The sequence below is a fragment of the Poecilia formosa genome, unplaced genomic scaffold (assembly GCF_000485575.1).
Source record: "Poecilia formosa unplaced genomic scaffold, Poecilia_formosa-5.1.2 Scaffold264, whole genome shotgun sequence".
NCBI classification, from domain to species: domain Eukaryota; kingdom Metazoa; phylum Chordata; class Actinopteri; order Cyprinodontiformes; family Poeciliidae; genus Poecilia; species Poecilia formosa.
The window spans coordinates 820,727-837,795 of record NW_006800203.1 but is presented as its reverse complement, the minus strand read 5'-3'; the positions used below and the strand labels follow the sequence as shown (position 1 = coordinate 837,795).

The 17,069-nt window shown below is 38.6% G+C and overlaps 1 protein-coding gene across 1 annotated transcript in view; it reads right to left on the bottom strand.

Annotated features, from left to right (window-relative positions):
* Positions 1–435: 435 nt before the first annotated feature.
* Positions 436–17,069, bottom strand: part of LOC103150869 (heparan sulfate glucosamine 3-O-sulfotransferase 5) — a 65,262-nt gene continuing 48,628 nt past the window's right edge. Inside the window, exons 3-4 of the mRNA XM_007570638.2 lie at positions 2,907–3,048; positions 436–1,416 (exon numbers count right to left, since the gene is read on the bottom strand). Coding sequence (XP_007570700.1) covers positions 486–1,416; positions 2,907–3,013 — 1,038 coding nt within the window. The 5' untranslated portion in view covers positions 3,014–3,048 and the 3' untranslated portion in view covers positions 436–485. The remainder of the gene's footprint in view (positions 1,417–2,906; positions 3,049–17,069) is intronic.

Here is a 17,069-nt window from a genome sequence, read left to right as displayed (position 1 = left end):
GCTCTCCCTGCCTGGTCTCTTGGTGCTGTTTGTTCTGAGATCTCTATAAGGGTTGTTATGCATGATTAGTTCCACTTTAATCTGCTTAGGGGTTTAAAAAGGATTCTGATTACAGATGCACTCCAACATTTTCAGATTTCACTCATTTCACAAGTTGGGACATGACAAAATTTAGAAGAGTTCAAGAAGTTCTGCTTCTCTAACTCTTACTTTGCAAGTAACTGTAAACACACTGCATGAAAATGTTCTTTTTTAGGAAGAGAAACACAGACAGACGTGTAAACTGACTTTAAAGAATTAGCTCTGCCCACCTAACCTCTAAGTGAAAACATCAAACTATTGTGTTGCATTTTACACACAGAGCAAACTTACATCAAGTATTATTATTTGGTCACAATATCATACTTGTATTAAACTAAACAAAGTGCTGTTCATACCTTGTCAGATCTTTTTTTTATTATCTTTTTTTGTATGAAAGACAAATTTCATGGCCAGTTAAATGTTCTTCCAGTGATCTGGTAAAACTTCTGATTAAAAGGGTGGAAGAACTTCTGCAACTTAGTCACTACAGACGCGTCCACCTCAGGATGGATGCGGCCCTTGCTGCCGGCCAGGCACTTGTTGAAGACAATGTTGAATCGCAGACAGTAAAATCCCCTGGTGGCATTAAAGTACAGGTTGTACTGACTAATCCTGGAGGGGAGGTTCAGGAAGCGCTCGACCAGCTGCAGCTCTGGCAGCGGGTCCGTAATGAGCCGATCCCCGTCCACTATGTGGAACTGCTCCACGGGGAAATACTTGAGCCAGCGCTCCAGGTGTTTTGTGTAGATGCTGGTGCGGACGGCTTTGTATTTGGTGTTCACTTCGCACGTGTTGGCGTCAATGGCTAGATTTTCAAACTTGTGGTAAGTCTTGTTCTTGCGCTCCTTGCCCTCAAGCACTTGGGTGTAGTCGGACACAGCTCTGGTGGTGGGCTCTCGGACGATAATCAGCAGCTTAATGGAAGAGTTCATCTTGAAGATGCGCTCGGGAACCTCCTCTGTGATGAAGTAGGCAGGGCTCTTCTCAATGGTGATCTGGTGAGGGAGGGAGAAGGGCATTTTACCCCTGTACCAGTCAATGCCGCGGGCATAGTTTTTGTCATTGTCAAAGAAGTGAATCTCCTGCGAAGCCTTGACCACGGCTGGGTGCAGGTTGAGCATTTCCAGCAGGGCGCGGGTGCCCCCCTTGCGAACGCCGATGATGATGGCCCGAGGCAGCTGCTGGACCAGGTTGTGCAGGCGGATTTGCTCTTTGGTGGCATTGCCTTTGCGTAGTTCGTGGAGCAGCCCGCGTTTAAACTGCAGCGTACGAAGAGGGATTTGCTCCGGCTCAGACGGATGAAATCTGCTCTCAATGGGGCAAATGGGTTGTAACCTGAAAAACAAAAATATATGCTGTACATTCAACAAAACTATTTTTCTCATTCAACACCATTCTCAAATAAGCTTAAGATATATTATGCAATTTCATTATTTTAACTCTGGCTTCAGGCAGTGCATCACCCACTGAGGTCTGGCCTGATGCCAATGATGTTGGAAAGAATGCTTCACAATCTGGTAACATAATATACAATACTGCATGCTGTACTCAGCGTTCAATTGATTAAATGACAGAGTGACTTAAGCCAGGGGCCTTTGGTTTTCATATGTGCTGACAATCCGTCATGTGTTACAGAAACAACTCTTAAATGACACCAGAGAGAGAATAATGTATTCCATCGAGTATTTGTAAGCAAAATAAAGACATGAGTTAATCTATTTAAGTTATATGTTGAAGCTAGCTATTGGGCATTTTCAGCATGAAGTTTTGACTCTCGTCGCTCTGTGAATGGAGACATATTGCTGCACTTCCTGTTGTTGCTGTTGCACTTCAAAGATTTGCTGGTGTTTGAGACTTTCTTGATTTCATCTATTTTCTGCTTGACTGAGTAATTCTAACATATAAGTAGTCTTTATTAAAACATGTTTTCTGTTGCTACATCTTACTCTTTGTGAACCTTTTGTATTACACTTGTTTTTCTTTTGGCATGGTAAGTACTTAGTTAAATTTGTGCTAGCTTAGCATTAGCGCCACCATGGTTGCTCCTCCTGTCTCTCCTGCTGTCTCTTTCTCTGTTGGATGTTATTTTGTTGCTTCCTTTAGTGACAATGGTACGTGTGATAAAGGTGGCATTTTGTATCTTTGGAGGTGAGGATGTCAGAAATGGAAGCCCGGCTCTGCGCTGTTGAATAACCAGCAGTTAGCTGAGGCTTAAAGCTTTGATTTAAAATAACTCGGTCTTTCTGCATTTTTGCACTTTTCCAGACATTTGTTGAGTGAAAACTAAATGCTGCTTCTTCATGTTTGGTTCAGACCAGAACCACAAGACCTGACAGGTCTGGAATGTTGATAGCAGGTCTTTCATGTATTTTGGTGCAAAGACATTCAGTTAAATATAAACGAACAGAAGTAGTTTAAAGTCTGATTTTGGAGCTACAGTGAGGAAGAACTTTCTAAGGCTTGACTTGGTTTTCCAACAATACATGTTAACTAACCTGTCTTTTACACAAAACCTGTTTACACAGAACTTATGTAGAAAATGCTTCAGCTGAAGGCCGGTTGGTCGGCTGCCAATATTTGAAGGTGTTAAAGAAAATCATTCTTCACAACTAGACCTTCATGTTCTTTCTGCTCCTGCCTTGGGGAAATGTTGCTGTAAACTGGGTATCAGAGGAAGTATTTTCTCTCTTGAAGTACAGAATAAATTCTTTCCCATTAAGACAGCTTATAGAACCCGTCCCGTGGAGAGCTACGGTAGATTTAAGACATTACAAGATGCCCATGAGTCTGTGATGTGTGTTTCTGATGTCACAGTGATAACTCACCTATCCAAAGTCCCAACCCTGGCCACAAGATAGAGGACACTTCCGATCACGAGGCTGCCCAGAACGAAGAGCTTCTGTCTCAGCAGTGCCTGCTGTTTGAATAGCATGGCCCTCCATCAATCTTCAGGACTGCGTCTTCAGCCTGCAAGCACATGAACCACTAATCAGCAGGGAAAAAGAGACAGCCTAATGTTTATTAACACACACTCAATCAAGTTTTACAAGTGATTAAGCCACACTCGCCCGCGCCCACAATGCGCTGCAGCACCATTAGACTCTAATGATCAGAGGAAATGCACCACCACCACTTTGCTTGCATCAATTTATTTATTTTGGACAGGCCGAGAATCAAATTTAATCTGATCTACGGCATCACTGTGTAAGACTGTGACCTTGTTCCAATTCAGAAAGAAAAAAGAAGGCTGTCAGAAAAATTCATGAAGATTAAAACAGGAACATAAGGGGAATATTACACATATTTAATGAATAAATGACTTAATGCAGTTTGGTTTTGAAAATGAATGTTGACACAGAGTTGCAAAGGGTTGAAAAAGTACAAATGTAAGTGAAATGTGGGAATTATTGAAATTTTACTGGAAATTGAAAGAAACCTTTTCATATCTAAACATCACTATAAATATTTTACTCTGTCCATTATTCGTGTTGTATTTCCAAGTCAAACAATATATCATATGAAATACATTTAAGCTACAATATCAAAACACATCTCACTTTATGCAGCAGACATCTTTTAGCCAAAATATATTTTTTCCAACTACTTCCAATAACTCTATTATAGTCCAAATCATGGGATTAGATTCCAGGATTGTTCCTGTTTCATGCAATTAATTATTGCAATTTGTCCCTTTGACCTGCAAAAGACTAATTTCCAGATAAAAATTAGGTTGTGTTCATTGTGTTGTTAATATTATGTTTACATTTAACCTCAAGTATGTCTTTAAAATTAGTTTTCATAGGACTGCTCTCGTTTCCTTTCTAAATCTCACAAATCATCTGTAAAGTTTTGATTTAGACTGTAATTTGGCAGGTTAACCAACAGAGGGCATCAAATCCCTTCAACCCAACGGAACAGAGCTATGCCCCTAATTAAACCTCCTGTTATGTTCGTTTCTGAGGTACAGCAATAATGTTCGTGGGTCAATTTGACCTGCAACATAACAGGAGGGTTAAAAGATGTCCTTCGATATTCAAACTCATTCCGTTTCATCTTTTAGTAACAAGTATACCTGCATAAATCACAACAGAGAGTAACATCAGTCACAAAACTATTAAAAACCATGATGCTCTCTAATTCAACTAAGAACGAAATTAGATAACTCTGTCCCAAATAGAGCACATATTGTAGTGTCTCTTGTAGTGTCTCACAAACAAGTGTTGGGAGCGTTTGTCCGCTGAGACTGGAAACATTTTTAATTTATTCCCAATTGTGGATTTTGAAGGGAGAACAAAAGAGCCTCTGTGATTTCATCAGAGTGTCTGAAGAAAAGCACAAGAATAAAGTCAGTAGTCAGAGTCCATCTGTAAGTTTGTTTGCTTAATTAAAAAAACTGCTTCCTGTTTCAGCTTGACTTGCTGGAATAAGTCAATAAACCAACCAGAATAAAGCACCTTACACATTTCTACCATCCACATACAGTGAGGTAGATTGATGTTGTTGTGCCTGACTGAAAACTAGAGTTAGAAACCAATTTCTCAAAAAAATCACATACAGAAAAAAACATGTCAGCAACAATATATACAACAATCTTTACCATACTGTGAAAAAAATACCCAGAAAAGGATTATTTTAGTTTTTTAGTAATATTAGAAATTGTGGGGTTTGCACTATTTAGATCAATATTATGCAGCCCAGAAATGGAACCATAATTAGAATTAGAATAATTACGTACTTAGTATCTAGAAATACTTAACAGGAAGAGTCACTACTTAATTACTTTTACATCACTACTTTTTAGAAACTGTAGCTACTCACTTTACACCAGAAAAGGATTTAGATTAGTCATTTTGCTTTTTTTCTTCTTTTTCTTTCCTTTGGTTTGTTATGTTGTTTGTATTTCCTTTTAATTCATGTAAAGCACTTTGAATTGCCTTGTTGCTGAAAATGTGCTATATAAATAAAATGACCTTACCTTACTTGTCTCTCTGTTATGTATTTTGTTGACACTTAACTGTATCATCAGAAATAGGCTAAGTCAGCAGGTTTCATGACGCTCTCTTTGTTTAACCATAAAAATAAAACACCTGTGTAAGTTGGTACCATGACTAAACATCACAAAAAGAGCCTGATAACACACCAGAATATTAATTTATTCGGTAACACTTTATTTGAAGGGGGTTGAATAAGACTGTCATGACACTGTCATAAACATGACATAACACCTGTCATGAACATGAATAAGCCTTCATGAATATTGTTGAACACTGTTGTCATAAAGTGTCATTCTTTATGACAACAGAAATCATTACTGTTTAAACCTTACCTTTAATAACATAAAGTTACCTAATTTTTAAAGTGCAATCAGTAATACTTTTATAACAAATTTATATCAGTAATGATTTCTTGGTTAATGTCAAGTTGTCATAACAAAGACATTTTGAATAATGTCAACTTTGTATTAAAAGTGTCATAATTTACCGAATGACACTTTATGACAACAGTCATAAATATTCATGAAGGTTTATTCATGTTCATGACAGGAGTTATGTCATGTTTATGACAGTGTCATGTCAGTCTTATTCACCCCCCTTCAAATAAAGTGTTACCATTTATTCTATGTATATAGTTTGTGTTTGTCAATAAACTGATTTGCACCAAGTGTGGTCTAGAGATACATGGTTTTATTATGGTGTATCTTGTAGTAAATGCAGTTCTTTGCAGATGTTTTTCACATTTTGTCACATAGGAACCACAACCTTTATTGCCATTTTATTTGTTTGACCAGCACAGGCGGCACATAATTGTAAACTGTAGGAAAATTACTGCTTAGATTTATTTATTTTTTATTGTGTTTTTGCTTATAAAAATCCGAAAAGTGTGGTGGGCATTTGCATTTAGCAGCTATGAGTTAACACTGTGGAGAACAGCCTTACACTGGAAGTACTAATCCAAGTCTTTTGGGTTGGATCTGTACCAGCTTCTCCCAGTTTTATTTGTAGATTAACTTAAGCTTAGTCAGAGCATCCACTTCAGTGATTTTTATATATTGTCACATATTCTGTTGGATCTATTTCTAGACTTTGTGCCACATTAATACATGAATATAGTTTAATCTAAACTAGTCTGTTTCAGCTCTGGTTGTATACTTAATGTTGTTACAGCTGGAATTTGAATTCTGCCCCAGACTCTAACAAATCACCATTCCCATTAACTTTAACCCGATTATCTGTGGAGGCTGAGGAAAAATATTATTTTTTCCATTTCACAATTATTCCTTCCTTGTTTTGGTCTCATGTAAAAACTCTTTGATTGAGGTTTTAAGGCGACAACATGGAGGACTTCAGTGGTATGAACGCAGGATACAGTGAAGTGCTCCAGAATCGTACTCTGGATTTATTGTCACTCTAAGAACTGTTAGGTTACATAAGCTTCCTTAAAAGCAACAGCATAGTCAAAGTAATTTATAATGGCAAAATATTGAACTGCTATAAATGCTATGAAACAATTCCATTCCAGCTTGACAAAGAGTTTGAGCAGCATGTACTACATCGCCCTACTGAATAGCATGCACCACGTTCTTCATGACTCATTTATAACCCACACGATACACACACACACACACATGCACACCCCCTCACAAATGAGTGTTTTGCCCTGACAAGGAATTGCAACTAGAACAGCTGTTCCTGCCAGGGAGCACCAGAAGGTGCCCAGAGAGAATTATCAATTATAAAGCGTTTTATTTTCATTAACTATGCATTTTCCTCATCCTCTTCTGAGAATATTTTTAACAACCACACAGGGAAAAGGAAAGTTCTGACAATCTTTACAACCAATGGTGAGGAGCAAGTAGAGAGTAAGCAGAAAGTATTTTGCCATTAATCAATCAATTTTATCTATAAAGTGTCCTTCATGCTAAAAACAGCTCAAAGTGCTCTATAGATCAATTAAAATAAACAAAAACTAACAATTACCCACCACAACCCCACATGCAGACTAAGCAGAAATGATTCAATTCAGGAAATGCTGTGTATGTATGTATTCATTCATTTTCCAATGATAATTAATCCTGTTAAGGGGAGCAATTTATCCTAGAGCAGCACAGAGACACAATGGATTTTATGCACACACACAAACTTGAAGTGAAACTAACAGCTATGAAAGCATGAACTACAACAGGCCATTGTAGATAGAAAAAAGAAAAGAGGATTCAATTCTCTAAATCTCTTTTTTTTTCTTTAGGAAAAGTTTAATATTTTCTAGAAAAAACTCAGAATTTTTTAGATTAATCTCAGAAATTTTCTGGAAACAATTTGGAAGTTTCAAAAGTAACAAATGTTTGACTTTTCAAAGTCAGATATTTCCTTTTTTAAAATCATGAGATTAATCTCAGAAATTTTCTGGAAACAATTTGGAAGTTTCAAAAGTAACAAATGTTTGACTTTTCAAAGTCAGATATTTCCTTTTTTAAAATCATGAGATTAATCTCAGAAATTTTCTGGAAGTTTTTTTATGTGAATTTGCGGAAATGCATCATTGTAATAACTCCAACCCGACAAAATAATAAAAATAATTCCATCATAGTCATCAAGAAAAAGAAGCACTTGCCAACTTATTCATAACTACCTTATTGCTATATTTAGCAACTTTCCAAATTCCTGTAACAACTTTATATATATATATAAAACTAATGACAAATGACTCAGGAAGGAAAGCAGAGTACCTGCAGAAGGCCCATTCTCTCATAAGAGAACATGGCAATTAAACACAGTTTTGACCTCATTTTATTATGAAAAAAGATTATTCTTAGAAATTTTAACAGCTTACATACAAAATATGATATGGTGATACAACTTTATTTATTGTAGAATGTAAATCTGTCTCCCAATGTTGTCCAGGAAAAAGAAGTAACCTGGTGTTGAAACTGTCTCAGTTTTACAAGAGCATTCATTACCTAGCAGATGACCAGAAGCCCCATTTCAGTAGTCAGACCTGTGTTAGTGCATCACATGGTAGAAATGTTATCCACAGTCATAATGAATAAGAGCTGCTGGTGACACATCTGATAAAACACTCTATCCCGTTCATAATGGAGGTAGGGTCTCCAGGACTCCTGGAAGCAGGAGCAACAATAAGCTAGAAGGGAAACTAGATGGACATATAAGGTGTCAGTCTAGTATTGTGAGACTCACTTTATTCTTTCCCAGAAGATTTCTCTTCCCATTTTTCCCCCGGCTGTCTTTCTTTCTGAGCATTGCCACTGTTAACGCTTAATCAGAGCTGAACTGTAACTCCTCCCAATGCAGTCATGGCGACCAAGGTCCCACTCAGAGGCTGACAGTGGGAGAGAGAAGCTTTCATTGTGGAATTCGAAGCTCTGATTTGACAGTGGAGTCCTACACTTTATAACTGTTTTTATACTAAACACTCTAACGATGGACTGAACATGGACAGGAGACAGAGTCTCCAGCTGGGCTCTCTCTAAACCAGCCTGGGCTTCTGATCCAGGTTCTGTCGTCTCTCTTTAGGCTTTTAGCTTTAGGCTATAAAGGGTTGTTAGCATCAGGCCACAGTGACAGGCTGTTCCTGTTTGGAACAAGTGGATCCAGGCTCAGTTAGTCCAAATGGGCACAATTTGTTAGCTCAGTGTGTTCTGGTTAGTCCATAATTATTGTCCATTCTTGTGTTTTGACACAAATGGATAGCGAGAATTAAAAGGGGCAGTATTGTGTGCTTTTCAGGCATATAGTGCCATTTTATAACACAAGCTTTACCTTCAGTTGTTATAGAAATGCTGTATATATCAAATATGATTTTTTTAAAAATGACTTTGCAATTTAACGCCTTGAAATTGGGCTTCTCTCTCTTTAAAAATTTCAGCTCTTTCTGAAATGCAGCCTTCAGGACATCATCACAACATGGCTCTTCTATCAACCAGCTTTCTATCAAGTAGCTCATCTGATGAGTTCTGCTGCATAGTTCCACCAGGTGTTTGCTAACTGCTGCTGGCTAGTCTGAAGGAACCGAGTGGGGGAGTTGACAGGGAGTGCTGCTCTGTGAGGTAGAAGCTTGAAGACAACATTTTTTCAAAGAATGGGCCAAAAACACACCAGAGTAATTTGTGACTTCTTTCTCCAAGGAACAGGTGTCTGAAAGTTGTCTTTTAAAAAAAGGCTTTTCCACAAAATATTTCCTAAATTTGTGTGTTATTTATTTCCAGTAATTTCAGTTTTTTTTTTTTTTTTTAAGTTGTCTTTTAAAAAAAGGCTTTTCCACAAAATATTTCCTAAATTTGTGTGTTATTTATTTCCAGTAATTTCAGTTTATTTTATTTTTTTACCTGTAACCTAATCTGTTGTCTGATTTGATATATGTGTTGAAAAATGTGATATTAGGTCAGAACTCACATGTCTTTACTGAAACTTTGGCGCAAATGAGGCAGAGAAAAAAGAGCCCACTTTAGTTAATGCTTAAAAAGCATTGACTGATGAGTAGTTAAGATTGAAATTTAAACTGCTGACTGGCATTCTTATAATAACTGAAGCAATGAAAATCATTGCTGTTTGCAAACAAAATTACTATTTTAATTAGTTTTCAAAACTGGAACATGGAGTTTAAAGACTTCATTAATTAAAGTGTCAATTTATGGTGACGATGCATTCAAGCGCTTGGTGAGTCTCACATTATGCAATGCAAGCAGCGTGTCCTCTGCTGAAGAAGCCCAGATCAGCAGTGCTAGAAATAGACGACTAGAACAGGGATCTCATTAGTCTTTTCCGTGATGCTCTATGTGGTAATACTAAAGTATTACTGCTGTAGGAAAAGCAGAAGACCACCGCCCTCATGCTGCCTGTCTTACCACAAACTGGAGAATTACTCCTGTGAACAGCAGTAGCAGTAGCAGCTGGCTGGTGTGACAGAACAACTATCATGGGGACGAAAGCCATGCAGTGCTGATATCTATCATTTTAAAGGATTGCCTTTTCCTCTTCTTCACTTAATTCACCGAGCTTCTGCTGATTTATTGACCCTTTTTCAGTAAGCGTTCAGTGAGTTGTTGCTTTCATGGCAAAAAAATATTCAAGCAGATGCCAAGGAACGGCAGAACTCAGGAACTGTAAGAATAATATCCAAGGTAGAAAATCATGTTCTAACACCTAGTATTTTAGATGCTTCATTTAAAAGCTACAAAACTTTACTTGAAAGGAGATATAGCACTACTCATTTATTTCTCATTCAATTCTTTTCCATGCAGACCCAGTAAAAATATTTAATATTAGATTTCAGAAAAGAAAAAAAAATTGTCAAATGACTTTTTTTGCTATCTGCTAAAAAGACTGAAGTGTTCAAGGTTGATGCTGAAGCATCTAAATAAAGTGATTCTGACTCTGGGGATCAGTTGCTTATATATTATATATAATATAACATTAACAATATTATTTTATTGTTAATGTTATATATCATGCTGCACTTTGCAGGCACTCTGCACTGATGAAAACCTGGTCACCTCAGAAACACAACTGTTTGAAGCTTCTGGCCAGGCAGGAGACTTTAGCTAATATTTATTTGATCACTTAGAGCCACTAGCAGAACATTGAACTTTCAATCCAAGATGGCCGGGGCATCAATAACAATGAAACATGTAACAATGAAAAATACAAAACATAAAAACTATATATTTTACACACCCTTCATACGAACACATGCAATACACAATATGAAAGAGTAGAAAAGGCATTAAACACCAGAGGACTAAGTTTCACAAAATGGGCATAATCTTTAATGTTTGGGTTCACGTCAAAAACATGTTTACACGAGACAACATATGACTCCTCTATATTTATGAAATATAAATATTGTGTCAGAAATATATCATGTTGTGAAATAATATGAAATATGAACTTTATTTTTACTCTGTGCCTGTTGAACAATTTGTTTGATTCATCCCAGGTAAAAAACAAATAATAATAATTGAGCTCTTTTAAAAACCATCATCTTGAACGTAAAACAAAACAGATCAGCACCTGAATGAGATGAGCTTCTTTCTGCCTCTTGTGGGGCGGAGACTACAAACAGCAGTCACCATGGTGACCTTCACACAGACTCTAGATGTTAGCCAGTGACAGAACTGGTTCACATTGCAAAGACTGTCTGCTAAGACCAAGGTCTGCCTCCGACGTGAAAATGAATCTCCAAAGCTCTTTGGAAACAGCCAACACAAACAGCACTCAACTCCGGAGAGAAGTCAGGTACTCCATCCTTTGTGTTGCTGATCTGTGTCCATGCAGAAGGGAGAAGTTAAGGCAATTTGTTATGATGTCAGACAGATAAGAATGACATCACACTTTCTTCATATCGGGCCGATAATTATCATGCACCCGTTGATGAATTTGTCATGATCTACTGTACAGTTTCATGGAGTACAGGAAGCAGAATGTATTTTAGTATCTCAGAGATCTTTTAGTTTAACTGACTGAAAATCCAGCAAACCCCCATTCTCTGTCAGGACCGTTCTGTAAAGAAGGCCCAGGATGAAGAGTTCGGCTTCACAGTGGAGGAGAAAGAGCTAACACAAACAGCTGAGAACATTTCTGCAAGATGTTCGGATAAACAGCGAGATATTTTTTGAGGAGCAGCTGCACACAGCTCCTGTATCTGCAGGTGCTGAATGTTAGCAGACCTGAGTTTGCTTGTGCTCCTAATTTAGAAAATAGACACAAACACAGATCTGCTCCTGAAATAGCTTCACACAGCTAGCAGTGTCTCTCTGGGCTGACACAGTCAGTCTACATTTAAATTAGGCATTATGCATCCATTTAGTGGAATGCCGACCCATTTTTAGGTAAATCAGAGTAAGAGCTAATTGGTAATTCAGCTTTCTGATGCAGGTGTAGGGAGCAATCCATGTAAAAGTCACAGCACAGTTCTTCTCCAGGGATGGAGACTCCTGATGTGAACGCAGAGGAAGAGAAAAGCAACCTGCCACACTGCTGCCATGATCTTTGGGATTTTGGTTATTCTTTAATTTACATATTTAGTTCATTTATAAGACCAACATACTCTGTAGGAACAGAGAAATGTGTTTGTTTACTTGAGGCCACAAGAGCAAGAACAAAACCTCTGATCTGTGGATTTGTAATCGATAGATTTGACTGAATGAATTTTATAAGATAAAATGGAGATTCAAAATACATAAAGCTTTATCATTTATGAGAGACACTGGAATAAGAAACAGTTATCAATGAGAAATGTAACTTGATTGTAGTATTAAATATGCATAATGTGATTCACACAAGTATAACTAGGACCTGGTAAACATACAGCCAGATATCTGGGAAAACAAATACACTTGTATGCGCTTTGGCTGTTCATCCACACAAAGATTCCATTTTATATCACTAAAAACTATTATTTATTAAAAACTTTGACCAAAGTGGAGATTTGATAAAACTACATATTTGTGTTTATACATGAGAAAACAGAGATTTATGGTGCCGCACATTACAGTCACAATAATTCACCAATAGTAAGCAATGTGGATATATACAAAGCAAGCAATGTTTGGGTTCCCAACCACCATCGCCTCGTATCTTAGTAACTTTACTAAGACACTTGACTTAATAATGTTTTGATTGTTGATTCTATGTTGCATGACTCTGTGTTTTTGTGTTTGTTCTTTGAAATGCGTTGCTGCTGAAATATGCTAGACAAGTAAAATCTGATTGATTTGATTTTGATTTTCATTCCAATACACTGCTTATAAGTAGTTCAAACTGTACATAGGTCCACACACATGAACTTCCTGCCGCCATGTTTAATTCCTGACAAAAAGTTGTGATTTTTTTGAAGCGATCTGATTGGCTGACAGGTTTTAGCTTTGCTCTGCACTGCCCCCTCTGGGTTTGGCATGTTTAAAACACTACAGGACAGATTTGTGCAGGTTCATGTGGATGAAAATGTTTCTTAAACCAACCTTGTGTTAAGGGATGAGGTGGAAATATTCTTGGAGATTCTTTGGAGAGTCATTTTTATAAACACCCAGCTGTTTGTGGACAAGGCCTCGATTTCTGCATTCAAGAATTCTTTCGTTCCTGTATAGGAAACTGAGTCAAAGGTTTGGAAGCCTAAAAACATGATTTGACTTGAAGTAGGCCCTTTGACCTGCTCTGGACAGTTGCACATCAGATCTAATCCATTACTGACAGCAGATCTGACTTCCTCCACCATGAGGCTGATATGATTGTGTGCTTAATGCCACATCTTCACTGTACACTGTCAAAAGTAACAGGATTAAGTATGAAGGCCTGTTTTTAGCTTTCGAGTTAAGTGCACTAATAGGATTTGTTGGAGGGCATGTGAAAAGCGTGTGTTTGCGTGAGTGCGTGTGTGTGTTACAGGAGACTGCTTTAACATCTGAGAGAACCCTGAACATCAGGTACAAACACCTGGAAGCAGAGAGAACTCCACAGAGGACAGAGGAGGCTCAGCGGCCCGACCAGCCGCCCAGATCTCTGCTGGGGAAGCAGGAGGGAGCGGCTGGGGCCTGGCTCTGGCCTTCCAGACAGACAGGCAGCGTTACTGGGCCTCCAGGCGCCACCTGTCATGTCTGTGCTCCATTCCCAGAACTCTCTGCCACAGTCTGTCTCTGTGGGGTTTGTTCGGTTACCCTGACATGCTGTCCAACGCTTTCTGCTCCTCATGTTGGGGTGAGATAGAGGAAAAGGTCTTTCTGAATTCTTCCTGCAGCTGAAATCATCTCTGAAGCCTGATGTAAGGAGCAGGACAGACTCAGGAGGGGTCAGCATGCAACAGAAGCTGCATTTTCATTACAAATCACCACAAAACTTTGTGTATATTCCGCTAAAAAAAATAAATAAATACATTCTGTAATTTCTATGATTCCAATAAATAAGAAATTGAATTCAAATCACGTTAAAAATCATGGTTTTGATGGATGTAAAGAGTTACATGGTATATATTCATAATTCATGGTGTTATGGTGCTAGCGCTCATAATCTATCAATCAACCAGAGGAGACGTCAGAGCAACAAGCCCTGCCTACTTGGGAGCTGCTGCTTACGCAGCATTTTGGGGAAATTACAGCCAGAGATTTTGCAGAAGAACTTCATGACAAACCTTGGCTGAAGTGTGAGGCCTCTGGAGCCAGCTGCACGCTGAGGCCAGCAGTATGTTACTGCTTTATACTTATGATGAGGAAAAACTTTTACAGTATAGTTCTGTAAAATACACAAATTTCAATATGGCTGAAAAACCACCTCAACCCGGGGCAAAAACTTTTCATTGAAAAACGTGACTTATTTCAAAACTGGCATGCGTCCATCAGCAAATTTATATTTGTAATTCCAACTTGTGAAATTTTAAGCACAGAATTAAGATAAAGATGGAATGCTGAATACGTCACATAACGTGATACTATATTAGAAAACCTTGTGTTATTTTCTCTTGTGTCTGAAGCCATTAGTTTTTAAGTCAATAAATTGAGCACACATTAGGAAACTAATGGGGAAACCGAAAAGGCCATTGTTAGAGGCACAGTTGGTTTGACAGATGGGGACACACCCTTCATTGACAAGTTTCCTCCTGTGAAAGTGCCATAGAAACAATTTTTGCCACTTCAGATGTTTGAATTCTTCAGTTATCGGATCAGCTCTGCTCCACTCTGCTGTCAAAAAACTACAACGCTGCTCTCAACCTCAGAAGGAACAGGAAATCGTTGTGCAGCAGATGGCGTGCCCCTGCAGAGTGCTGAGCTCTCCGTTGTGCGTCTGTCTGGATTCAAGTGACAAAATGACAAAACTGTAGACACAAAATAGGACAAATCCACAGAAAAAAAAAAAAAAACTGCCACAAGATGTTTGAAACAACCAGCTCCTAAAGCTGCTTCAAATATATCTAGTGACACTAGCTATGTTAGTATCACATTAATCAAACGTAAGAAGAAAATATGGATTGTTAGAAAATATTTCAGGTTTTATATTGGAAATGAATAAAGTTGGAATATAATCCAGAAAATCTTTTCCATTAACACTGTGATAAACTTTCGAAGTTTATCATACTTTGTTGAGCTTTCCATCATGTCATAATGTCATTCTCTCATCAAAAACAAACCTGGAGTGTTGCTTTGATCTTTTCATGCATGATTGAAAAATCCCTGAGTCTCCAGTAGCAACCATTCATACTATCTCTCTCTTTCTTGTCCTCTCTCTGTCCACCTCTCATGTGGTGTGCTGCTCGTAGCCTTGTCCCTTATGTTGAAGCACGGCTCTTGTTGTGCACTCTAAAAGCTGAAACGTTCGTGACCAGCCCATCTCTACTGGGTAGACCTGGGCCTGCCTTTCAGGCCAGGCTAAGCTTGCAGTTTCCAAACTTCCCACCTTCCACCTCCCTTTTCCCCCACCCCTCTCTCTCTCATCTCCTTCAGACTAGCTAGCAGCAATTAGCAAACACCTGGTGGAACTGTGCATCTACTTAGCTCATTACATTATAGGAGCTACTTGTCAGAGCAACACCAGTAGAAATGTTGTTAAAGAGGAGCCATGTTGTGATGACTTTCTGAAGGTAGAGTTTCAGAAAGAGTAGAAGTTTCTAAAAGAGACACAGGCCCAATATGAAGTCATATTTGATATATACAGCATTATTATAACAATCTAAGGCTGGGGTACCCAAAGTCGGTCCTCGAGGGCCGGCATCCTGCACGTTTTAGTTCTCTCCCTGGTGGTAGAAACAACCTTCTCAACATGTCAATGTTCTTCTTAGGCCTTCTAACGAGCCATCATTGGATCCAGGTGCGTTAAACCAGGGAGAGAACTAAAACATGAAGGATGCCGACTTTGGGCACCATAACATAGTTACATAGTTACTTGATTGTGCTATAAAATGACACTATGCCTGGAAAACCCATCAAACTGCTCCTTTAAGCAACATAGTTAATGTGGCTAGTATGTGTATTTGTCAATGCAGCCATGCAGCAGAGTTTATCATCTAAACGTTTCTGGCTGTTAATCTGCTTCAGGCAGCTAACTTTCTGCAGATGATTTGGTCAAAGAGCAATGCATCTAGGATTAGAGAAGCATTACATTTGCTTTTGGTAACACTGTAGAGTAATGCAAGGATCAGAGTTTTTACAGCATTTCATGATTGCCACCTGACAGGAAGATACAACCGATTTGAACAGCAGACATCCAAGGACATGACATAGAGGAAAAACCTTGTTATGTCATCTCATATCCGGGCTGTCCAAGAGCCTCTGGGAGACACAAGGAGATGTTAAACAGGCCAGCAGAGGTTAAAGCTGAGTAATGTGTACTGGAGATGATGAGCATCTAATTCATGACAAACACTGCAGGGTTAGCTGTTATATCTGCTTTATGATTCACCTCCCTGACAGTCAGATTAGGCTGTTATCAGTTTGTCTTCACTGACTGGTAATGCAGCAACCTTGGGACATCCTTCCAGTTCTAATCAGTTGCAGTGCAATATAAATGCAGCCTTCAGAAACTACATCAAAGGATGAGATGCTTCTTTCCCAACCCACTCAGCTTCCGTTGATGCAGATAAGATGTTTGCAGGGGTCTGACAGCCTGTGTGAACGTTTTGGAGATTGCTCAAGATTGTGGAGCTGTGAGGGAGACCAGGGGGTCGCTGCAGGTAAGGAAGGAGGCCTGCAGCAGGAGGCAGCATGTGCAGGGGGCTAATAAGTCATGCAGCTTTTAAGCAAAAACTTTCAAAGTTTTTCCAGTCATCAGGTAACTCCTGATTGCCACTGACAGGTCTGTTTTGAGTAAAGACACCAGTGTGCGTGTTGAAAAACAGATCCTCTTTCTTGATGATCATCATCGCTGTCATGGCTGCCTGGATAATGTCACAGTTGCCAGCAAGTAGTAGCACACAGTAAAACAGCCTTCAGAATGTGCTGCATTAACTCATTGTCATAATACTTTATGATAGATAGTAAAAACTTTTTT